At 44.3% G+C, this 27,008-nt stretch overlaps 1 protein-coding gene across 2 annotated transcripts in view; it reads right to left on the reverse strand.

Moving 5' to 3' along the window:
- The window catches only part of HHIP (hedgehog interacting protein), a 154,062-nt gene that overhangs the window by 19,543 nt on the left and 107,511 nt on the right, over window positions 1-27,008 (reverse strand). For both annotated transcript variants that reach the window (XM_078600888.1, XM_078600887.1), the window contains exons 11-12: window positions 11,047-11,174; window positions 9,521-9,602 (exon numbers count right to left, since the gene is read on the reverse strand). In XM_078600888.1, coding sequence (XP_078457014.1) covers window positions 9,521-9,602; window positions 11,047-11,174 — 210 coding nt within the window. The remainder of the gene's footprint in view (window positions 1-9,520; window positions 9,603-11,046; window positions 11,175-27,008) is intronic.

Here is a 27,008-nt window from a genome sequence, read left to right on the forward strand (position 1 = left end):
ATAGACACACAGAGAGAGACACACAACATAGACACACAGGGAGAGACACACAACATAGACATACAGAGAGAGACAACACAGAGACACAGAGAGAGAGACACACAACATAGACACACAGGGAGCGACACACAACATAGACACACAGGGAGAGACATGCAACATAGACACAGAGACACACAACATAGACACACAGAGACACACAACATAGACACACAGAGAGACAACACAGAGACACACAGAGAGAGAGACAAACAACATAGACACACAGGGAGAGACACACACATAAACACACAGAGAGAGACACACAATATAGACACACAGAGACCCAATACCTCTGTGTCGAGGCCTTAAATAGAGAGAGAGGGGGGGGGGGGCAGAGAGAGAGAGGTGGGTCTGCTGGGGCAGCAGCTGGAGCAGAGGAACTTAGCATGCCAATGAATCCACCCCGAAGCGACCGAGGGAAATAAGATCGAACGGCGCTACGAGAGCCTGGTACAATTTTAGAGAGAGAAATAGTTTGAGAAAATAAAATTTAGCAACATTTTGTTTTCTCAAACTATTTCTCTCTCTAAAATTACGTAACTTTTAACAATGTGACTTTTCTTACATCAGTTATCAAAATGTTGTTTTCTCAAACTATTTCTACTGATAAATTTTTACCAGGCTCTCATTAGGGCCATTCGATCATCTTTCCCTCGGTCGCTTCGGGGTGGATTCATTGGCATGCTAAGTTCCTCTGCTCCAGCTGCTGCCCCAGCAGACCCACCTCTCTCTCTCTGCCCCCCCCCCCTTCTCTCTATTTAAGGCCTCGACACAGAGGTATTGGGTCTCTGTGTGTCTATGTTGTGTGTCTCTCTCTGTGTGTCTATGTTGTGTGTCTCTCTCTGTGTGTCTATATTGTGTCTCTCTCTGTGTGTCCATGTTGTGTCTCTGTCTGTGTCTATGTTGTGTGTCTCTCTCTGTGTGTCTCTGTGTTGTCTCTCTCTGTGTCTATGTTGTGTGTCTCTCTCTGTGTGTCTATGTTGTGTGTCTCTCTCTGTGTGTCTCTCTCTGTGTGTCTCTGTGTTGTCTCTCTCTGTGTGTCTATATTGTGTGTCTCTCCCTGTGTGTCTATGTTGTGTCTCTCTCTGTGTGTCTCTGTGTTGTCTTTCTCTGTGTGTCTATATTGTGTGTCTCTCCCTGTGTGTCTATGTTGTGTGTCTATCTCTGTGTGTCTCTGTGTTGTCTTTCTCTGTGTGTCTATGTTGTGTGTCTCTCCCTGTGTGTCTATGTTGTGTGTCTCTCTGTGTGTTTATGTTGTGTGTCTCTCTCTGTGTGTCTCTGTGTTGTCTCTCTCTGCTTGTGTGACTGTCTGTGTGTCTCCGTGTCTGTGTTTTGTCTCTCTCTCAAATTTACTTCTACCTGATGACGGTTGCTTGTGTTGCAATCGAAACGTCGTATTCTATTATTTAATTTATTTTCTTTCCGCGTGACTTGAGCGAAAGAACCAAAGAGTAATTCCTGCAGTGACGAAAGCTTCAAATCAAGTTTGAACTACGAGCATATGCAATACGCCACGCCGGTTGTGCAGGTGAAAAAAAACCCCACACTGATGTCTGGAACAAGGGAACACGCCGACAGTGATGGGATCAAGGTTAGGGTTAGGGTAATGTGTACCTAACGCTAACCCCAAGCCTCAGATTGAAGAATCTCATTAGTGTTTGAGAGGCGCTGAGAATGAGAACGTCATAAAAACCTAATCAAGACTGCCAGGCTAAACCATTTCACTTTAGGCACGCTCTCGAACGGCTCACCCCGCTGTGCGTGCTACGCGCGGCACATGAGCGGTGGGGATAACAGAGTACATATTCTTAGGTTTTTTCGGTAAAGTCACGTATGTAAAAAATTTAAATTAATAAAAGTAAAATAAAACAATAAAAAATCACGACGTTTCGGAAGCAACACAAGCCTCCGTCTTCAGGTGGAACCGTCACAGCCACGACAGCTGTATTAAGTAAATGAGAGATCACAAGAAATACCACCCCGTATATATACCATTATATATACCATTATATATACGGGGTGGTATTTCTTGTGATCTCTCATTTACTTGATACAGCTGTCGTGGCTGTGACGGTTCCACCTGAAGACGGAGGCTTGTGTTGCTTCCGAAACGTCGTGATTTTTTATTTTGTTTTATTTTACTTTTATTAATTTACATTTTTTACATACGTGACTTTACCGAAAAAACCTAAGAATATGAATCCTTGCAGTCACGAAAGCTTCAAATCTAGAAATAACAGAGTACCCCCCCCCCCCCCACCGTGCAGAGTGGTTTGTTCCAGCATCAACAACAACAATGCCCAAACGCATGTGCTGTTCCTAGGAGAACGTCGCAGCGTACGCTGCAACACTTTGTTCAATTAATTGGTTTTAGGTTGTACGCAGATTTTTATTATTATTGTGAACTCAAGACAAAGCCGCAGCCAGATATATTTTTTTAAATGATGGATTCTGAGCACAGGGTCAAATGCTCAAATCACCCAAGCGGCTAGCCAAAGCACAGCACGATGGAAGATGCCACAGATAAGGGTTATTTGTGTTTTTTTGCTTAACAGACTGTCAGGGGCATGAGTTGTTAGTGATCGCCTATTAAGGCAGGCGCCGTGAACAGCGGGGTGGTGTCGCCAGACAATCAGGCCGGGCTACTTTTGTCTCCCCATTGATGATGTTGACCAGGTGCTTCTGCCTCTTCGTGTCCACGCCTGATGGAAGTCTAAGACATTTAATACAAACGATTATTTACCTCTTAAATACTTCATTGGAGCACCTTTCCAGTTATTACCATAGACCAAAAGCAAACATCTTATCACATATATGCGAACAGATGTGGCACAAGGAAAGGGGGGAAGAAAATGCAAAATAGCTCGTGTTAATTAAAGTGTATTCGTGTAAGATGGGAATTGTGGGTAATTGGGTTAATGAAGCGTGGGGTATAAAAGAAGCACACATTCTGTCTGCAGCCAAAATGGCAACGAAGGCAAGGCTACAAAACTTGGCAGCGCATGTTGCTTCCATACAATTACAGTAATTTGAGCCTCCAGGACACATCCCTATCAAAACAAAATTAAACATTTGGACAGACCTATAAAGAGAGGCCTCACACGGATCCAGGGAGAGTCACGCAGTGTGTTACGGTAAGGCACGCAAAATATTTTGTGTCCACGCATCGTGCATGCGATTGATTCTGTAGCTGCTATAACGCGGGATCGTTGAATTATTTTCCATACTCTAAGCCACATTCTGGTCACCAAGAAAATGTGCGTTATTTGCATGTTAGAATCAGAATCTTTATTTATCCTGGAGAGATCCGAATCTGAGCATCCGTCTCAACCTCCTGTGCATAAGAATTTAAGTGAGCCAGGCAGTGTGCAGAGTTAATGCATAACCCCCTAGGATACGAAGACTAAAATCTCATTGGACTTAAACACATTCCTGCAGAGGGAGCTGGTAGGAACGTTGGGTTGCTCGGTCAATGGCCAGGGTCAACGGCGGCGTGGTGTATTCCGCAAATATGACCGACTGTGAGAGCGGGCACAAGCCGGCGTGAGTAGGTTAAACGTTGAGTTATACAAGGGCACCACGGGGTGACCAGCCCCTCCCCACCCAGCCCCACCCCTCCCACCCCCCACCAAGCCCCACCCTCTCCTCTCCTCCCCTCCCAGCCAGTCCCCACCCTCCCCACCCAGCCCCTCCCCACCCTCCCCTCTCAACCCAGCCCCACCCCTCCCATTTTTGGATGCACGACGGACGGACACAATAATCCCCTGTGGGCTGGTGTAACCAGGAGGTTCCTATCAGTATTAATGCAGTCCTTGACACATTGCTTATGCATGTATTTACGTATCTAAATGCGATGCTATTTTCACAAAACGAGGGATATTATGGCGTATACCATTTAAACAATTCATCGTTGGTGAGATGGATTAGCATGATGTTAATGTGAGAAATTAGAGGGCACGGAAGTGGCTATGTTAATGTGAGAGATTAGCATGATGTTAATGTGAGAAATTAGAATGATGTTAACGTGAGAAATTGGAGGGCACGGAAGTGGCTATGTTAAAGTGAGGGATTAGCGTGATGTTAATGTGAGAAATTAGAGGGCACGGAAGTGGCTATGTTAATGTGAGAGATTAGCGTGATGTTAATGTGAGAAATTAGAGGGCACGGAAGTGGTTATGTTGATGTGAGGGATTAGCGTGATGTTAATGTGAGAAATTACAGGGCATGGAAGTGGCTAGGTTAATGTGAGAGATTAACATGATGTTCATGTGAGAAATTAGAGGGCACGGAAGTGGCTAGGTTAATGTGAGAGATTAGCATGATGTTAATGTGAGAGATTAGAGGGCATGGAAGTGGCTAGGTTAATGTGAGAGATTAGCATGATGTTAATGTGAGAGATTAGAGGGCATGGAAGTGGCTAGGTTAATGTGAGAGATTAGCGTGATGTTAATGTGAGAAATTAGAGGGCACGGAAGTGGCTATGTTAATGTGAGGGATTAGCATGATGTTAATGTGAGAGATTAGCATGTAACTGTAGAAAAGAAGGAGAGGGCCTCCTCGACGAGGGAGTGCAAACCCAACGGGTGCAATCCAAAGAGCCTGTGAGCATGACAGTGCAATCCAAAGGCATGAGAGTGCAATGCAACGGACATGTGAGCATTCTTTAGAGTTGCTTTTTGTGTGTGGCTTGTTGTCCTTCCCCGCACCTCTGATTAGCATGGTCGGCTACGAAACAAGGTTAACATACATGCACGCATAAAATACTACGTGTTGTCTGCTTCACAGTAGGCATTAAAGACCCCCCCCCCACGCGACATAATTTGTAAATGAGCGGGCCATCATGTGCTTGCGTCATGGTCCAAATGAGCCAAATTTGAATAATGATCTGCACATTCTTTAATTAGGATTAGACATTGCCATCGTTGTGCCCTACTGGCAGACTAATGGCTGATTTAGGGCCAGATGTTAAGCCACCTCGCGCCTACAGAGATAGCTGCCTACAGAGATAGCTGCCACTGAGGGTGATCTTTCAAAACGTACACGACGTGGTGCCAGGTCTATTGCGTCCTTGCCCGAATCGTAAATATTTAAAATGTGTCACTTTGAGATTGACATCCGTCTTATTCAGATGTCCATGACTCGATACTCATTTCAGAAAATGTACTCATAACTCTAAATTTCGATTTAAAGCTTTCGTGACTGCAGGGATTCATCTTCTTGGTTCTTTCGGTAAAGTCACGTAGAATGGAAATAATAAAATAATAATAAAACATAATAAAATAATTCTCACGACGTTTTGGCTACAACGCAAGCAGCCGTCCTCAGGTGGAGTCTGAATTCAGACTCTGTCTACTCGACAGACCTGCTCTCCACCTGAGGACGGCTGCTTGCATTGTAGCCGAAACGTCGTGAGAATTATTTTATTATGTTTTATTTTTATTATTTTATTATTTCCATTCTACGTGACTTTACTCATAACTCGTTATATTCCTCTTTTGGGGGGTTAGGTCACGTTTCTGTAAAATTGCCGTACACTCATCTCCACCCGACACGGCCAATTAGTGAGGTTTGTCACGTGAACAGAACAAATGCCAATTGGTCACGAAACCCTACGCTGTTATATTGTTGTGTGTTTTTTTTGTTATGGCTGGAGATAAGATACACGTGGAAAAGAGTACTGTAATAGCCAACACAATCTCTCTGATAATAGGAATGAAAAGTTACTTCTGTTTCTCATTCACCCTGAAAAAAATACTGCACGTAAAATATAACATTCTCAAATCTTATACTCTGTTATATATAAGGGAAATCAGAAGCATTTGATAAACAAATAGTTATATTTCACCGTGGGGTTTAACAACAAAATGTCCAGTTCACATCTCTTTTTTCCATTACAAACCTGTAAAATAAACAGATGTGTGGAAATGACTTGCGAGACTGATAAGTGTAGATTTGTTCCAATCAAAACACAACAACAACAACCATGACTTTTGCGGTCATGACTACCGTAGCAGACGTAAGTGGTGTAGGCAGGAGGCCTCCATCATGCAAAGGCAAGCACAATAATAATAGCCACACCTGGGATCGATTCAGCACAAAACACAGCAGCTGCCTTACCTGGGGCTGTTACTGTTATGGGCTCTCAATCATACAACAAAATAATAAAAATCGTGCATACGCGTAGATTTTATCATGCTTTCCAACACGCGTTTGTCCTCGGAAGTGCGTGTCTTTTTTTTGTTTTATAATTGCGTACAACCTGCTGTGAAACATGGATCAGAAACTCGAAGATTAACGAAGATGTTGGAACACAAATGGAGCGGAGTGTAAAACAGCGCGGAGAGGATTCGGCTTTAAGAGTTTCAGTGGGAGACAGCAGGAGGAAGGGAACATGAGAGTGTAGCTTTATTCAAATTGATCTAGTTGTTAAGCTGACACCTCTGGATTGTGAGTCTAGTGAGGCGTTCCTTGTAGCCTATACAACGTGGCCTTCAACAGCATTCACCCATTACACTACCAATTGCCTTTAAGCCCAGCATTACTCATATAAGTCATCACTGGGCATTACTCTCACGTGATCGATCTTTCGACCATTGCCTGTCACATTTATGGAGGTAAGAAAATAGTCCCCTCTAACGAAACAGCCCCCCGCAGTTCCCCTTGCAGCTGTTAACTTTCTTCCCGAGACCAATTTTTCCTTTGTTGAACATCTGCCGGAGTCTATTATCACAGATCCTTTGGCCCCTCACTCTGTGTCCCAGCTTGCCATCTGGCTTCCTATTGTAATCTTGCAACAAAGCGGAGACTCATGATGATAATAAATCCGCCAATCACACTCAAGACAAAGTCGAGTGCGGAATGCAAAATATGTCACCTGTAGGCGTTTTTTTTCTTCTTCCCATTCTCACATTAGATTCTGTTTTTACCCGAATTCCATCCACAAGCCAAGGTACAACACGTATTGGTAAATTATATATGCAGCTGTAACAGCAGTGATATGTTCTGTCACATTTATAACGTTTTATAATTTGCTCAAAAGTGTTTGAATGAGGAAATGTGTTTTGATGAATAATAAGCAGTAATTCCTCCAGAGTATCATATTTTTCATCTCGTTTTTTTTTTACTAATTATCAACATGCATATTGCATGACCATATTTACTTAATGATATAAAAGTATTTACAGCCCTGCCAATTCATTGCTATATTAGGGCCTCTCCACACCGTGTCTGTTATGGGGTGTTTGACCATACGTGACCACGACAGAGGGGTTGATGTCACTCACCACTCATGTCAGCCATGGTCAGAAATTACAATAAGATTGCTGGGCTCACAGTGCAATGCAATTATTGTGAACATATCGAACAGGTTTTGAAATCGGCTCGTGTATGTTTGTTGAACTTCTTTCGCACCGTACGTAGCCAACCGTGCCAATCGGAGGTGCGAAACTACGCGGCTGTTTGCATCACAGGGCTGCTGAGAGATGGCGAGGACTTTGGGAGGACTTCATCTTGCAGTGGACTGAGCCATTGCTGCTGAATATATATTTTAAATTCTTGCTACAGTTTTGTTTGCACCTCTTTCGCACCCTGCAAACATTGCACCTTTGATTCTCGCTTCATTGCCCCCTCCTGTGTAATTGAAGGGGATCCCTTCTGCTCTTAACGTGGCTTACGAACGGACGCATGGGCTCGGTATGAAGCGGCCTGCCGATGCAAGTGTTGTGGCCTGGGCAACCTCCAGCCACGTGTATTCGTTAACACTCCCTTCGGCGTGCACGCTGCTTGTTGAATCCTTTGCAAATATTAATTGGTTTTGCGATTGGAAACCTTGGCGTCGTAAGCGCTTGCAGAGGCACTGTTTTGAGTTTTAATTAGAAAAATGCTAATGAGATTGGGTTGCGTGTTACTGTCATGTGCCGAGCATCACAACGTGCCTTCGTGCGTGTGTGGTGTGTCTGAGAGCTGTTGCGTATCAGTTAGCGCGTTGCGCTAGAGACCCATCGACTCGAGTTCGACTCCCTCTCACGGCCAACACCACAGTGACAATTATCGGAACCGGTCCTGGGCCTCCCCTAGGTCGACTGAGCCTCAAATGAGTACCTGGTACGGTGTGTAAACATCGTTACTAGGGAGACAAAGGCGGCTGCGCGTGGTGCTAGACACCCACCCTCTCATGTTCCGTGCCGGCCTTCACAGGTGCTCGCTAACAGCACTTGCCCCAACAGTCTGTTAAGGCTATACGGGGGATCTTTGTCTTTGTCTGAAACGCGCATCTCGTTTAAATACGCTGACTTCTGCCTGTCTTTTGCCTGGTTTTTGAATGCAGGAAGCAAATGTATCTATATATCTCTAATGGAAATTGCATCTAATCAAGTGGGTAATAGACGATGCATCTAATTGATTAATCTGACCTATATGCAGCCACCGACTCGTGTTCATTGACTGGACCCTCCTGCAAAAGTCACGAGAGACTCGGCGAGGCTTCCCTGGGTGGACGAACACAATGGCCCACAAGCTCTACAGCGTAAGCAATCCCCCGAAATCGAACGACAACTCTGGATCACGATCATTCATCGATTCGTTCCACAATATTGTGTAAACATGAGCATCAATATTCACTGTGTAGATACATGTGTACAGTGCATGGGCTGTGCGTAGCGGTGGCACAGTTGTTTAGCCCACAGGGATGTGAACCCCAGCTACCTGAGTTCAATTCCCAGCCATGGCGAGTGTAGCCGCACCAATCTTCAGTAATTCGCACTGACTAACGTGGTGAAGTATGGCGAAATTACCTCTGTGACCGACACAGGGTGGGGAGAGGCCTTCTTCCAGCAGTAGATTGACAAAGGGCTGCAAATTTCCTTTAACTCTTAATATTATTACACAACGCAAGCAAAAAGTACATTCTAAAGATAAATACTACATCGGTTGAATTTATAACATCGGTGCCCAGATGTGCAGATAATGCATCCATTTAAAAATGGCGATTAAGCAATTCCCTTCGATTAATAAATTCATTAACAGGCTTATGAGTGTCTATCAGATATGGAGCACGTGATTGCACGCATGCTCCCATAACCCACGGAAGGACAATGCACGTGAGTGACTGCTTACGGGAGAGGTATGTATGTTCAACTTCATTTCGCACCGTACGTAGCCATCCGTGCTGACCGTAGGCGCGGGAGAAGGACAACAACCTAAAGAAATGAGATTTCACTATACAGTATATTTAAAAGTGCACGGGCTCCAGTGGCTTCGTAATATCAGAAAGAGGAGCGTTCCAGACGGCCGCAGAAGTGCATCTGAAAGCCCGCGATGTGCTGCTGCACACAATGCTTATCATCTTACCGGCTGACACGTCATCGTATGGTGTGTGGACAGAGGCGGTGCGCGTGGAGAGAGATACGGTGCACGTGGCGAGAGATAGGGGCTGCGTTGCCAGTCGTGGGGAATATTCCCAATGGGTGCGTTCTCTCACCGCTTGGGGTCCATCAGCTTGTAGAGGCGGCCCGTGTGAGTCTGCCCTGATATCTTGCTGTTTGTCAGGAGGTACATCTCACCTGTTGCCGCACAGGCACACACACACAGAGACATACACAGAGACTTAAGATGTCACGTATCGTCTTTGACAGACTGTTGGGGCAAGCGCTGTTCGTGAGCCATTATTAAGGCTGGCACGGCACGCGAGGAGGTGGTGTGTTCTGCACCATACTTGGCCACCTTTGTCCCCTATCCCCCAATTGCTGATGTTAGCACACACACATACACACTCCACCAAGTATCCACGTATGGCTGAGTTGACCTAGCGGAGGCCCAAGACTGGTTCGGATATCATTCGGCACTGATGTTGGGTGGGGTCCGGAATCGGTCAGGTTGCCCGGTTCATAATGCAGTACGCGAACCATTGTGCCACCACTCCCCACACATACAAACGCAGGCGGTACATGCACACGCCCATACAAACACACAAAGACAAAAATCCCCCGTATAACCTTAACATACTGTTAGCGAGCACCTATGAAGGCCGGCACGGCACACGAGGGGGTGGGTGGCCAGCACCAACACCAATATCCGCCATTCGTCACTAGGGCACTTGGCCAGGCAAGGTGCACTTTGAGAACACGTAAAGTGTCGAAGGCTCGCTGACAGGAGGTCACGGGACAGACCCTGCAGGTGCCATGGGTTGGCTGATTGAGATGACTGGCAGACGCAGCAGCTGTGCCCCCTACTGTGCCAACTTGCTGCATTTTAGCCGCCCGGCGTTCCGGCTGTTGTTGTGAGCGTTGCTCCTCTGCCCTCAGTTGTTGGAGGGCGACTGCCTCCAACTGCCCAGTAGCATCCTTCACGTGGCCAGGACCACAAACACACCCATACAAACACGTATACCAACACATGCACATAAAACCACATGCACAGGTGAATATATTGACATGTCATGGTCATACTCTTTGTTTTTTTCGGTAAAGTCACGTAGGTAAAAAATAAAATAAATGAAAACAAATAAATTAAACCACGACGTTTCGGGCGCAACACAAGCGTCCGTCATCAGGTGTGAAAGCATGGCCTACTGCTTATGCTTTTAATTTTTTACCTCCGTGACTTTACCGAAAAAAACTAAGAGTATGAATCCTTGCAGTCACGAAAGCTTCAAATCTAGAATGCCATGGTCAATTTTACACTCGCGCTTCAGCCAAGTATAATTGCCCATTATATAACAAAGATCAGTGTTCAACCCTGGTGCTTGGAACTCAATTTCACGATGACACGTCAACGGTAGGAATATACAAATCGGAACCATCGATGTTCATTCATTTGAACCCTTTCCAGTACTCGTCAGAGGGATAGCAATTCATCGGCGCGCTTATTACTTGCTTTACCTGCAAACAACTGTTATTTCGATTTCTACGCACCGGTGATCAATTCGTGTTGTGTAAATCAATTAACCCAAAAAAAAACACATGCGTGCAGAGCCCGAGCCGCCCCCCCCCCCCCCACACTGCGTACCGGTCTCGTCTTGAGCGACGGCAATGAGGGTGCCTTGCAGCCTGCCAGAAAGTCCCCCGTGGCAAATGTCCTCTCCTCCCAGCGGCAGCTGGCTCTGCTGCCACGCACGGTTTAGCGACATGAGCCTCCTGCCGCAAGCAGACCGGGGGGGGGGGGGGGGGGGGTGACGTGGGCAGCCATCGTGAGTTTTGCAGCAACGAACCATTCTCTAAACTTCTCTAAACCCACCGCCACCATCGCCACCACCGCTGACTCCGGTGAATGTAAAACCCATCCAATAAGAACCACGCTCAGGGCACGGGGGACATGGGTTTTGGCAAGGAACGCATAGCATGGCGCGAAATTAACGGCCGTCACCACCGGTCACATTCACGGCACCTCCGATTACGTAGCGCGAAAGAAATTAAATGTGCGCACAGCACCCGGTTCCTTACGGGCGTAACAAAGGGGGGGGGGGGGGGGGGTGGGTGGGGGAAAGGTGCAGCCGTGCAATTGCTCGCTCGTGCCACTGCTGTCAGAAGGGCCTGAGGGGAGCTCAAGCGAGCCCTGTAAGAGGGCTTTTTGCCTACTCGTACAAGCTGGGCAGACGTCTTGGGAGAATCGGGAGTGCCCACACTTTACCTCACCACACGCTACCTCTTGATCGACGAACAGTGGTTCTGCTCGGTGGAAAGAGGCGGGTAGGGAGAGGCGGTGGGTTGGGGATTGATTTTAATTTCAGCTGCCGTGCCAGGAGATGGTTTTGAACCACAAACCTCTGAATTGCAAGTCGTTGTTTGCTAAAAATGACACACAGTGGCAGCATCCCCTGACGTGTGCAAATGTGTCCTTGTGCATGCTGGGTCTGAAAATGCATTCGCAACAAACATACCACGGCCACGGCGCGCTTGTCACAATTCAGAGCCGCAATTCTATTTTAGAAGTGCGCTTTTATTAATCGCGTTGCTGCCGTCTCGTTTTGAGTTGCGTTGACTTTGGGTTCACCTCATGCCTGCAGGTTGCTTGACGTAATTCGCCGAAATGTGACATTCGCATACGCGCGTGCGTGTGTGTATACAGCAGAGGTGGGACAAAGTCATTGTTATGCAAGTCCAAGTCGAGTCGCAAGTCATCAAATTCATGACTCGAGTCTGACTCGAGTCCAAGTAACATGACTCGAGTCCACACCTCTGGTATACAGCCAATCATCTCATGTCAGTCCACCCATGGCACCTGCGTCTGTCCCGCGACGTTCTGTCAGCGAGCCTTCCACACTTCACGTGGCCACAAAAGTGCACCTGGCCTGGCACAGACGCCGTGGTGATGCCATCGCCACTTAGTGGCGCGTGGCGGCTGTTGAGTTTGTCGCCGTTGACATAAATCGTCAACGCTCGCATGCTCGATTCGATAAGCGTTTCGCGAGCGGCATGAGGCTCGAGTTTAAGTCAACTAATCGATTCATCGTCGCGTTCCTAGGTGGGCACCGTCTCATTGGGAAAGAATGCCGCTCCCCCAAAAGAGTGCCCGATGCATCATTAGAGGAAGGCGCCACCTACAGAGCATTCTTCTTACACGGATACCAGCATCGTGCAACGTTGGATCGTGGCATTCACTCACCACACTTAACCGGCTGGAGGGATTCCATTAGCGGGTCTCCGCTCTCTGACCTATTTGATCAGTTTTCAGTCAAGTAGGGTGGGGCGGTGGGGGAGGGTTGCTGCCATGCTATTTGAAGGGCTGTATTCCAAAGTGTTTTACACCCAGGGAGACCGAAAGCCGTACGTTCGCCGCTAGCAATTTACTCCGCAACGATTTCCGAGCCCTGGAAATGTCGTGAGCATCAGCGCTGATCGACATCACAGCGTGAGAGGCAGGGGGACGCGCGAGTGCGATGAATGTGGCTTTTAGCTCCCGTTCCAAACACTGCTCAACGCTCTCCCCCCCACCTGAGCTCGCGGGACGCAGTGAGACGGGGTCAGAGGGCAGCTGCTCGATTGCCCTCCTGAATCGCACGCACGCCGTGGTCGTTTACGAATTCGGCATTCGGGACAATTGAAGTGACAGTCGCAATTCTAGATTTGAAGCTTTCGTGATTGCAAGGATCCATACTCTTAGGTTTTTTCGGTAAAGTCACGTAGGTAAAAAACTTAAATTAAAATTAATAAAAGTAATAATAGAAATCAAATAATAAATCACGACGTTTCGGAGGCAACACAAGTCTCCGTCATCAGGTGGAATCTAGCTGTGACGGTCCCACCTGATGACGGAGACTTGTGTTTGCCTCCGAAACGTCGTGATTTATTATTTTATTTCTATTATTACTTTTATTAATTTAATTTTTTACCTACGTGACTTTACCGAAAAAACCTAAGAGTATGACAGTCACAACTCACTTGAATTCTCAAGAAATGTCATCCCCGGTTGTTAGATTACAGCTAAATTAGGACACATGGCTTGGTCGTGGACTTGTCCCCATTAGAGGTGACACAAGGGAGTGCAATAAGCTCCTGTCCGATCACAAAGTGTCCCGAAAGGTGTTGCATAACGGCACCGTCACAACCATTGGCTGTGCCGGTGCCTGTTGTACGTAGCCAGCCGTGATAATCGGAGGTGCTAATCGGGAGCGTTTGTCGAGCATCTGTAATCTGGAGGGGTTTTATTCCCCCCCCCCCCCCCCCAGAACTGAGATCCTCAAGAAAATGTGTCCTGTAAGCGCGGACTCTATTTTACTGCAATTTTCCAGTCGAGTAAAAAGGTTAAGATTCCCATTTATATGCCAACGTAGCATGTCATTTACAGGATACGGCTGTCCTCTCGGCATTCCGTTTCACAAAACAAAAAGCATATATGCCGGTGAGAGAAATAATACGTGTGTGCGCTAAATAGCCCTTCCCATGTACGTTAAAATGGAATACTAATTCAAAATTATAGCCAAGCATATGATCCAATTAACACACGTGAAAAGCAAATAATGAAAGGGGCATTTACCACTTGCTTATTTATGTGCATATCTATCTAGGAAAGCCTAATGTAGCCTGAAGACTCACTTTCACGAGGGTCCTGCTTTGGGATGTTACGGACAATTTCAATAATGTGTTTTCATGGGTGGCTAGAGTACCCAGAGACAAACCCACAGAGATGTGTATTCATGAACCCACTTGCTGTACTGTGACTTCTTGGTAACCTTTGAACCCAGCGAGTTAGACACTTGCCTCTATAGAACCGTATTACAGACCTTTACCACACTGATTAAACTGCATTAAATCATTATGGGGCAATACACTCGTAAGCCTTTTAATTTTACAATGAAAAATCAAGAGGAATGCATGTATAATGCGTTGCTTTGCTTGCAGTACCATGTTATACGCAGTTCAGTTTGTTCCAGTCGAATGTTGTATTCTGAAAGCATTTGCACAATAGTACCGTTACATCTTTTCGCACATGAACATAGTTGCTCTGTTAAGGCTGTAAACCAAGCACATTAAACCCCTGGGAGTCTGGGAAGGACTCATTTCACACGGACGCAAATTCCCCCACCACTCCACGCTCTTCTGAGTAAGCAGAACACCAGCTTTGTGGCATAGGATTGAGAAATGGTGTACGTAAAGGTGGAGCCCTGCAATTCCTTGCTCATGGCACTGCTTGTCAGAAGGGCCTCCTCCTAGGAGGTATTATGGGCCTAGTCCGCCATTAATGGATGTTTTAACTTAACATTCCAGCAACCAACAACTACTGACTTACGTTATTTTCCAATTGGCAGCTTTAAAAATCGGCATTAATTTACACTTAACCGATGAAACCCAACGATTGGAAAATATCAGTTGCATCAATATAACATCACTTTAATTAATTAATATTTAAAATACTGCCCAGTTGACATAACAGCAGGGCTCTCATACTTTATCAGAATATTTAAACTGGAGGAATCCGATAAGCTATAAAGCTCTTTTTCACAGATGTCCAGCAGAGGCGGGTAAGAATGTTACAACAACAAACAGTACAAAAACACGATTGAGTTCACACACTGGTGAGTGTGACCCAAAGCCTCCATCATAGTCTTTCCATGTCAGTAGAGTGAGTGAACACACAACCCTGGCCAAGCTTCACACGGTATTGTGTTTTCCCAGCTTTCGTCTTATGGACGTGACTGGGCCCTGCCATACAAGCGTGGTACTTTCATGCTTTCCAACAAGAATCTTTCTTATTTTTAAATCCTTTATATTAAGTTCACTTGCTTGCTTGCTTGCGCGCTTACGACCGTGCAAATCTTTCGGTCGTTTTTTAACCCACTTCCCGTGATCCAATCGAGCTGACATTTTGCACACAGACTCGTTGTGCGTGACAATTTATTTTCGTGAAATTTTTTTTCCAAAATGTTACACTTTTTAGGAAAAAATAAATTATGTTTAATTACCAATTGCTTAATGGTGGCAGGCAATCATCTGACCCATAGGTGGCAGCCATCTCAAGCCAGAGGACGAGAGGACTCTAGCCGCTACGCATATAAAGGATTTAGTGAAAAACTTTGTTTTTACGGGTAACTTTTTTTATCCCTCATTGAGTGTTTTCTACAGTTGGAACAACACTAATGTTTCAGCAGAGCCTCTTGGCCAAATATACTCGGTTCTTTTTCTTAAATTTTGTGGTCGACATTCTGTCTAATCTATTGTCAGTTCAATGCCAGACACAACCAGTGCCAGGTTATCCTAGTAGCACAAGTAGCTGCATATGCTACGGGCCCCGCACTTCCAAGGGTCCCACACTAAATGCTCTCAAGCTATCAATTCCGATTCAGTGATTCTGCACTTGCTCTATTACTACAGTACTATACCGCCTTCAACTTTTATCAACGACTGGGTGTTTAAGTCACGTAGAAAATAAATAAATTAAATAATAAAATACGACACTGTGTGTCTATGTTGTGTGTCTCTCTCTGTGTCTCTGTGTTGTCTCTCTCTGCTTGTGTGTCTGTCTGTGTGTCTCCGTGTCTGTGTTTTGTCTCTCTCTCAAATTTAGTTCTACCTGATGACGACTGCTTGTGTTGCAATCGAAACGTCGTACTCTATTATTTAATTTATTTTATTTCTACGTGACTTTACCGAAAGAACCAAAGAGTAATTCCTGCAGTCACGAAAGCTTCAAATCAAGTTTGGGTGTTTAAGGTTCGCGACTTCTCGTATTATCTGGCTGTATATCAAATGAAAATATACAATTACTTTACTATGCAAGTATAAAAAAGTGTGGTTTAATATGTATGCTTTTTTGTTTAATTTAGGGCCCCTTTATAACATAAGCTACAGGCCCCGCACTAGTTTAATCCCACACTGGCCACGACAATAACGGGGGGGGGGGGGCGGGGGAAGGCAAACAAATTCAAGCGATCTCCTGATCACAAGCCCTTCGTTTACACCACATATCTGGCACGGATGAAAGTACTAATTCTAACCCGGTTGGGAAGCGTCAGATGTTCTCATTGCTCACTTGTTGCAGCAATTTTTCAAATGAGAGCCAATGGATACAATGCGAGACAAAAATGATTGTAATAATCAGAAGCACCTGGATTATTAAGAAAATAGTTTAAATTTATTGAATGTCGCACCAATGCATTTAGAATCACCACCATTTTAGTGCCATGTTTTTTTTAAAAAGACACCGTTATAGACACATGGCATAGTCAATGCACCTGAACCTAATTTTGTAAGATGCTTTTGGAACATTTATTTATCTTACAAAATGTTTGTTTCAAATTAAAAACCCACATTCTTTTTTTACGAGCAGCTATGTTATGGGGATATAAAACGCTTAACTTAGCGGATAAAGGCACAGCTGTTACTTGTCCATTCGAATAAATGCTACAGTCAGTAATTAACTGACAAGACGTACTGGCCAGTTCAAATGCCCCACCTTTATTGCATCATCAATCCCAGAATTCTTCCCACCACTTGCAAATGCTATGCAGGTAATGAGCAATGGTAGGTAATAGGCTCGAGTCAAAGACCACGCTGAACCAAAGGCCACACACTTCATTTTCACGTGGCACTTTGGACAGTGGAAGTGCACGGCCTCCCTCTAAGCATGCACACCACAACAGCAAAACTATTAGTGCACTGTCAAAAATAAAATTAGCGCCAAAGAAAGAGAGAATGTGTTGTTTTCTTGTATTTATGTTTTCATTTCATGCGGGGGGTTATACAACACACGAACACACGCGCAAAGCACACCGTTTTATTTTTGCGGATGCAAATTTACATTTGGGAGAATTACTAAGTGTTGTGTTCTAATTCTGGAGGCATTATTGCAATCTGTTAATTCTGCACTTGTCAATTTGCAAGAACAAAGCTGGAATTAGTTTTTTTATACGAAGCACAGAACTCTATCTTGCAGTTCCTCGCTTCCCATGCGTGATTTTGGCCGGGCGTCCGCTTAGTCGTTTGGCTTCAATAACACGGAGCAGATAGTTTAGCGTACATGTAACTGTTTTTTTGTTAAAAACCCACCTCTTACAATGCACCTGTAATATGGTGCAAATCCAATAAGTGACCAGAATATGTGCTTTTGCCGTGTTGTTTGTTCGTTATAATAACAGGAGTTGATTCATTTTGTAAAATGTTGCCTAGGGCACGTTGTTTTGTGATTTAAATCTAAACACATCGTATTTAATATGTGGTAAGTGTTGGGCAATGATGTAAATGTTATTTTTTTGTAAAGTGTGACGAGGTGCCTTTATTGATTTGACGTCCATTACATATAACTAAAAATCGATTGATTCAAAATGTCGAAAATGTGATTTGCAATAATTAAAATTTTTAAGAACTGTGAGTGTTTTTTTTTTAAATACAACAAAGAGATTCCCAGAAGACATTTCAGTGTGTGAGTTTCTGGCCCGTATCACGTGAGATTTTTTTTTTCTCTCTCGATCATCAGCCACTTCCATCCACCACTGGATGGAGGCCTCACGCTCTGACCATCAGTCCGTCGCGGTCTCATGGTGCTACAGTGTCAATTAAAATGCAGAGAGTAAAAAAAACCGAAATGCTTCTAATGGATCCTGTGGATGTCTTATATGTCTGTAAGCTGTACTGTAATAGTGAAATATTATATTAGCGTTCTTATTGAATCAGTTTAAATTTATTGCAGGATGGTATCAGATTTGATTTTAAAATTGCGGCACAGAATGTTTTAAGGTCCAATATTAAGGGAGACCAATGAAAGTACGTTATTGTACAGTGTTTTTCATACGTAACATTTTCAATCATAGTAATGCTCAATAATATCATACATTTGGCCAGAAAAAGTGCGAATAAAACCCTTTTTTGGATGTTTTATATTTAATGCTTAAAATATTGAATCCAAACAACATTGAAATGACAATTTGTACGCAATTTATCAAATAAAACCCTTCATGACCTCACCAAAATTTTAACTAGTGACTCAAAATTCTAAGCAGGCTAATTTATAATCATACAAGATCGCGGGCGTTTTGTAAGGATGGGTTTATTGTTACGGCTACACATGCTGAAGTTTGTCACCTGTTGACATGAGGGGTGGTCCATTGGTTTTGGAAATGAAACACAAGCGGTCACCCCTCACATACCGTGTCAGCCCCATTTTGAAGTTACATAACTCTGAGATAATGTAATCACTTTATCTGAATAAGCACGTTGCTGCTTGTGTTCATCATCTTATATTTAAGGTTATATAAATAAGTGGAAGTCTCATTGCCATTATGAGCCATGAGAACATGCAAACTCACAATATACAGGCGTCAGGGTCGGGATCGAACCCATGACCAGGCGAGGTAGTTAACATCTCGATGCCGTGAGATGCAGAACATCTCAGCACGGGGAGAAAAATGTCGCGAACGTCATGTTGAACAACACGTGGTACAATCCGAAATCGCATCAGAGGCACACCTGCACACGAGCTGATTTAATTTGCTCCATCTACTAATTTGATGTCCGCTTGGACACATTCCGTCATTAATCTTGACAGTGCGAGTGTGTGGACACTTTAATGTCCAAACATTGGCAACTGCTCGTATGCAATGCTGACAATTGAGTAAGGGAAAGTACTGTAGTTGAATTAGCACCCACTCCCTGTGTCAAAGAGTGTGGTCTTGTCCTTCATACAACCGAGGTAGCATTACAACGAGTGATCACAATTAAAGCAACTCATAGGGTCAGTGGCCCGGTGGATCAGAGGTCAGAACAGTGTGCCAGCATTGCCAGGATTCTGAATTCAAAGCCGGATTTCAGCCACTCGTGATTAAACCGGATCTCAAGTGTAGTGGTTTGCTGGTCTCAGTCCCAGTCCCCGATGACTGCACATATTCAATTAGCTTTGTCACAATTAGAAAAAGTACTGATTTGAATTTCGTGTGAAGAACATTTCACTTTAAAAGAGCACGTGGGAAATCGCACTCCATGGCATGTGGATTAGAACAGGTAACACTGAAGGGATCTGAGAAGTAGTTCTATGATCTCCCATTCCTCGGGCCATTGTCTAAAATGAGGCAATGTGCTGCTCTGCGAGCGACTGGAATAGACGCTTTGCATCATGACACGCAGCCGAGAGCACAACTGGAATAAAAGTAGTATTTTCAAAGCTTACCTTTCCATTTATTTATGCGCAGCCCATGGTAATATAATAGCAATGTTTGGCAGACACAACCAAAATATGGTGCCATTTTCAGTAGCTTAGGGTTCGGGATATTTATACATCGATTGGTAAGATTTTTAGTTGAGTAAAATCGGCAAAAGTTGCTAAAATAATATACAGGTACCAATTTCATCACCACGTTTAATGGAAGCAATAAAAAATACTGTTGAAAAGTAATTTTCACCCCAATACCAAATTAGCAAATATCGCTCTGAAAAAAATATTAATTGAATATAGGATGAGAGTTATTCAAGTTCTATCACAAATTCTCGCGAATTATTACATTCTACTTGAAGTGCCACTGAAAAATAGATTGTTAACCCCCCCACAATTGCATTAAATAATGGCCGAAAAAAGCAACTTGACCTGCAACATTAAATTGTACAATATTAATGGTCAAGAGAGGCAATTACAGCCGCTAATATGGATTCATTTTAGAAGGAGGTACACATCCCAGAGAAAATGCGATGTGCCCGCACTGTGGAAATTTCACAACAATCATCGGTAATCATGATGGACCTACAATGAGAACAAACACAGCGTGGTCATCAGAACTGAGAGAGATGTCAAATTAAGTTGGATAGGGTTGTTTTCAAGGGGTTGTAAGTGAGAGATAAAGGTGCAGCCCTGCAATTGCTTGCTCCTCCGCTGTTGGCAGGAAGGTTCTCCACTAGATGGAGCTCCGGAGAGTACCTCTCGAGGTGATACTGCCTACTCCAGATTAGTCAGATGTCTTTGGAAGAAGTGGGTGCACCCACACTTTGGCCCATGACACGCGGATTATATTTCCATTCTACGTGACTTTACCGAAAGAACCAAGAAGATGAATCCCTGCAGTCACGAAAGCTTTAAATCGGAAGTTGGTAAATTGTTGTGCCAGCCGATAAAGACCACAAAGACACAACAGATACCATAGGCACCATTACTTATGCAGGTGGCTAGAATACTTTTATAAGCAGTGAAATTCTGCTGGTCAGGGCAATGAGGGCATCTGCTCCATATAAAAAAAAATTCTTGCCCTGTGACACACCCCCATCGTTGAAGACACGAGGTGCACTGCTAACCTTTGCATTGATGTGTGGTCGCGAAAGTTGGGCTGTTTAAAATGAAATTCTCTCGGCACGCCTCTGCCAAGGTGGTGTTCATGATGTGGAAAATGCAATCTATCTCCGCTATGTTTCCCACGCAATACATGGTAAGTATTAGGAGTGAGGTTATGCGGGTGCCAAATTTTCGATGACAACTTGGATGTGAACCATAGTTGTTGTTTTGTATAGCGGATAAAAATGAAGTGACATGACTCATTTCGGTGGCGTTATGATGGATCAATGCGGACAGGTACAACTGGGTCCAATGATGTGTAAGAAAAGTCCACGGTATTGTAAAGAAGCCAATGCGAGAGACATGTCTGGCTCAGGACAGCTGCCATATCTGGGAGGGAAGTGTAAATAAGGTTTGAAATGGTGGGCTAATCTTGGGCTACCACTGAAAATACTTTTTCGAAAAAGAGCATGATAATGAATATTGATAAGAATGCTTGCGGCAACAAAACCATTGTGTGTAAGAATGATGATGATGATGATGACTGAAAATAAAATTGATGATCTACAACAAATGGTCTGGTTCTTGAGATGGCCGTGATAGTAATGATTCATAATCATTCATTAATCCCAAAAAATGAGCAATTCCTAATTAGGCCAAGGGCTTCAAAACCACCTAGACTGTATGGGCTACCAAAGATCCATAAAATCGGCATCCCTTTACGACCCATAGTCAGTACAATTGGCTCTGCCACATATAAATTAGCAAAATATGTAACTAAACAAATACAGCCCTACATCGGTAGGACATCATCATTCAAAAGAAATTCAGAACATCTTGTGAATATGATCAAAGATATTAAACTTAACCCTGATGATATTTTGGTGAGTTTTGATGTGATTTCGCTATTCACTAAGGTTCCAGTGAGCGAGTCGCTTAAATTACTTGATACACTGGTAAAGAATACAGATTTACCAAAAGATATTCCGAAACTCGCTGACCATTGTTTAAATAACACTTACTTCTTATGGAGAGGTGAATTCTTTAAACAAAGGGAGGGAGCAGCAATGGGCTCTCCTTTATCTCCTGCTATAGCAAATTTGTACATGGAAAACTTTGAAACCAGAGCACTTGCCTCGAGCACATTAAAACCATCCTTTTGGTTTAGATATGTGGATGACACTTTGGTTGTCTGGCCACATGGTAAAGATACACTTAACGATTTTCTAAATCATCTCAATGCACAAAACCCGGCCATTCAGTTCACCATGGAAATGGAGGTGAATAACACACTCCCGTTCCTGGATATTTTACTTGGGCATGGCCTAAATGGTAAAATAACACACAGCGTTTACAGAAAGCAAACGCACACTGATGCCTATCTGAATGCGAAATCGCATCATCACCCAGCTCAGAAATCCTCTCTAATCAAGACGCTCATACATCGGGCTAAAACAGTGTCAGATGATGAAAGTCTAGTGAGAGAGATTAAACATGTTAAAGAAGCACTAAGACAGAATGGCTACAATAATGCTCAAATTAACAGAGCACTAAATGCCAAATCACGATCGCAAAGCAACACTGCTGAAAGCGATCAGATTATTAAAACAATAAAAATACCATTTATCTCAGGAGTAACTGACAAATTAGCCCGTGTTTTGCAAAAGCAAAACATTACAGTAAGATTTGGTACAGTACACAAAATTCAACAACTAGTAACGTGCACTAAAGACGAATTACCTAAATTATCAACAGAAGGTGTATATCGGATTAATTGTGTATGTGGCAGATGCTATATTGGACAGACAGGGCGTAACGTTAGTGTAAGACTAAAAGAACACCAGAGAAATATTAAACTATCGCAAACACAACTGTCGGCAGTGGCAGAACATGCTTGTCAACAGGGACACTCAATTGATTTTGACAACGTTGAAGTATTGTGTAAAACTAGTTACTACTGGCAAAGACTAATTAGAGAATCCATTGAGATTAAGAGAAACAGAAATAACTTTAATCGCTCAGACAGCTACAGGCTTAGTGCGGCCTGGAAGCGTATTATTAAATAAGATGCATTACAATTCCTTATAAGGGAAACAAGCACTAACTGATTATTAATGTAGCATAATCACAATAGAACACATTCCAAATGATTACTAATCTACAACTCGCATCGTAACAATAGCCTTATTACTAATCAAGTATATAATTACAATAACCCCCCCCTCAAATCTTTGCACCTGATGAGTTAATGAGTTAATGATGACGTCACCCTGCTGCTGCTGCTCTATATAAGAACGGGAGACACAGCAGAGCCTCACCATTCTGGCGAATTGCCCGATGATGCTGGATGCAATTACCAGCGAAACGTCGTACTCAAATTGTAAATGTTGTGGTTTCACGCTTCAACACACCGGTGGGCTAAAGCAGTGAACTATTTGTCTTTTGTCAACGTGACACTTTTTTTACTGATTGGCCGTGTCGGGTGGTGGAGGGTTACGACACATTTATAAATAACGCGATCTGAACCCAAAAATCGTTGATTATGATTCATAATTGTCTACCGACGAAGTAGTCAGTGGTGAAAGGTAATGATTGTGACGATCTCGATTTAAAGCTTTCGTGACTGCAGGGATTAATCTTCTTGGTTTTTTCGGTAAAGTCACATAGAAGGGAAATAATAAAATAATAAAAAGAAAATAAAATACAAATGTTTTATTTCTATTATTTTATTATTTCCCTTCTACGTGACTTTACCGAAAGAACCAAGAAGAATGTGACGATCGCTATAATGCGTTACGAAGACAGAGTAGTTCACTGACCTAACTTGTACATGCCACTTGAAAAACGTGACACAAAACAAGTACAAAATAATGTTTTTAATGTTTTAGTTTTGTATATGGCGTCGTCGTTCGTGCAAATTGCATCTCGCAATCGCCGAGGAAACGCAGACAAGCTGGAAGGCAAGTGAGCTGGCATCAACAATTGCCAAAGCTCTCCGGTCCTCTATGTATGAAGGTGTTCCCAGTCAGGCAATCTTAACAAAACGTAGATTCCTATATTATTCAACAGTGAGTAGCAAATGAGTTTGTGAGGTAAGATAAAAGGAATCCATTCCGCGACGGATGAAAAGACGATAATATTAGTCTCCACCTGCATCTTATTCAGGGAATCAACTATACAAAAACGTGTGCATGTGAACAAATGAATGCACAAATGGATGCACAAATTTAATTCGCAAACCTGAATCAGTGTGCTGATGTTCAACACACACTCGCTAATTCCAGCGATATACAGGAGAATGTTACATATAAACTTATCTATACTGTATACAGATGCTTTAATAACGTATTTAATTATCCAATCTTATCCGAAAACTATACAAATCAGGGCAGTGAAATTAGTATTCTGTGTGGTATGTTTCGTAGGGATTGGTCTTGGAGGTTTTGTACTTATCGTGAAAACACTTAAGGTTTTCATCCTTGGACAGACGGCTCGCAGGCTCGTGAGAGGTGATGGCAGCTTGATGAGGCCTCCATCCAGCAGTGGATTGATCAAAGCGTCAAATGAAATAAACAACATGACACAATGAATACAGGGGAAAATCTAATCTGCAACAATGGAAAAGTCTGCTGATATATGCAATAAAATAAATCGGCGCTATTATAATGCGCTTGCAATTCTTCCCAGGTGCCCTTGAAAACACAGTTCAAGCAGCTGCTACTTTATTTCTCAACAACAGCTGGTAGTGAAATTGAACCGCTTTGCAACGAGTTGGGAATGCTCGTGGCGTGCTGTGAAATGCACACTTCCGCATCCTGTCCCGAAAAAATCTAAAACTTCCCCCGGTGTTTCGGGAGACCGGGCACGCGGATGCTCACTGCCACAGCTCAGCATGCGTGTGGTGTTGAAACCGGTGACCAAATTAGAACATTAAATTTCGCGTTGTTTCATTTTTGCAGACGATGCTATTACCAGTGCGCCTCAAGAAAGAGAGGTTCTTTTGTCGGCGGTGACATGGATGAGGAATATGAAATATTGACAAAGAGAATGGAATAAAAGGGGGGGGGGGGGGAAGTGAGCAAGGAAACACGGAGAGGTGCATTGTTTGGAATTTGAGGGAGAGGAAGAGGAACACATCGATTAGGGAACACACTCAAGATATCGATTTCACGTTGGCTTCCTAGAAAAAAAAATCAGTGGAAATAAGTCGGCTTGGGCTGGAGAGTTTATGAGTGATGATGATCTGAGTGATGATGAGTGATGATGATCGGAGTGATGATGAGTGATGATGAGTGATGATGATCGGAGTGATGATGAGAGATGATGAGTGATGATGATCGGAGTGATGATGAGAGATGATGAGTGATGATGATCGGAGTGATGATGAGCGACGGTGACCGGCTTGGGCTGGAGAGTTTATGAGTGATGATGATCTGAGTGATGATGAGTGATGATGATCGGAGTGATGATGAGTGATGATGAGTGATGATGATCGGAGTGATGATGAGAGATGATGAGTGATGATGATCGGAGTGATGATGAGCGACGGTGACCGGCTTGGGCTGGAGAGTTTATGAGTGATGATGATCTGAGTGATGATGAGTGATGATGATCGGAGTGATGATGAGCGACGGTGACCGGCTTGGGCTGGAGAGTTTATGAGCGACGGTGACCGGTGGTTGAAGTGACCGGTGGTTGAAGTGACAGCAGAAATTGTACGGATTGTAGCATTGCAAAGACCACGTGGGATCGTGACGTTGTGGGAAGGGAAGGCCAATCATGCATCAGCATAGTGACCACGTGATGGCTAATCGTTAAATAATGATAAGATTAAGTTAGCTGATGTATATTCTTAGGTTTTTTCTGTAAAGTCACGTAGGCAAAAAACATTAAAAAGCAAAATAAAATAAAATAAAAAATAAAAATCACGATGTTTCGGAGGCAACACAAGCTTCCGTCTTCATTCTTTGGTTCTTTTCGGTTAAGTCACGTCTAAAAATAAAATGGATTTGTAACCACGTGGCTAAACATATAAACCTCGAGAGACACAAAAAAGCAAGAATGCAGAAAACGAGTGGGCACGTGAGAGGAGGCAGGTGCAAGGATGTTCATAAGATTCCAGCTGTGCTCGCGGTGGTTGATGGGGGGAAGGCTGGGGATCAGAAAATAGACGAGTAGAGAAGGTGTTGATGGGAAAGAGGTTATGGCGGGATGAGAGGGCAGGGAGAATTCGTGGCCAGCTGGAAGTCGGTCAAACGCCGCAGCTTGCAAAGAACCTCGGGCGTGACCTTGAGGGCTGGAAACGAAGCGACCGGCCTCCTGGCCCCGCGCGCCTTCGGCGGGCAGAGTGGAGCAACGGTGTTGATGGGAAAGAGGTTGAGCGGGATGAGAGGGCAGAGAGAATTCGTGGCCAGCTGAAGTCGGTTAAACGCCGCAGCTTGCAAAGAACCTCGGGCGTGACCTTGAGGGCTGGGAACGAAGCGACCGCCCTCCTGGCCCCGCGCGCCCTCGGCGGGCAGAGTGGAGCAACGGTGTTGATGGGAAAGAGGTTGGGCGGGATGAGAGGGCAGGGAGAATTCGTGGCCAGCTGGAAGTCGGTCAAACGCCGCAGTTTGCAGAGAACCTCGGGCGTGACCTTGAGGGCTGGGAACGAAGCGACCGCCCTCCTGGCCCCGCGCGCCCTCGGTGGGCAGAGTGGAGCAACGCGAACCCCCGGTCCCGTTGTCGTCGCGACAGCGCCGCGAGATCGCAACGTCGAGCTCTGTTAGGTTTTAATAAAAGGGGACGTCGTTTTTTGCTAAACACGCCGCTGCTTTTCTTCACGAGTCGATTGTTGCCTCCCCTGTCTCTGTGCATGCAAAGGCCACAGCGAAACCCACCGCGTGTTGTTTTCGCCTTCTTGCTGAGGCCACCGACTTGCATACTGCCTCCCGTGCGCCTTCGCAATTTCATTTAGAGACCCCCCCCCCACCCCCCATTCCCCTGGGGCGGATCCAGTCCAATTGCCGCAGCATAATTTGTCCCTATTGCTTTTTTCAGCGCGGAGTGTGGGGCTGCCGAGAGACGTGTGCAGGAGTAGTGGCCTCCTGCCTCCAATGTGTGCAAATAATGCCACTGATATGCTGCAACCAGTGGCAAGGATAAACACGCTCTGCCTAATGATTGCGGTAATTAGGCACTCATTAGCAAATTCGTGGATGCACAAAGCACGTGCATATGCATTGGAGCATCCTACAGGTTTTTTTTCATTCGTAAAGGTCTGTTAATGATGACCGCGGAAAGGT

This window comes from Lampetra planeri, chromosome 15 (genome assembly GCF_965212315.1).
Source record: "Lampetra planeri chromosome 15, kcLamPlan1.2.h2, whole genome shotgun sequence".
NCBI classification, from domain to species: Eukaryota; Metazoa; Chordata; class Hyperoartia; order Petromyzontiformes; family Petromyzontidae; genus Lampetra; species Lampetra planeri.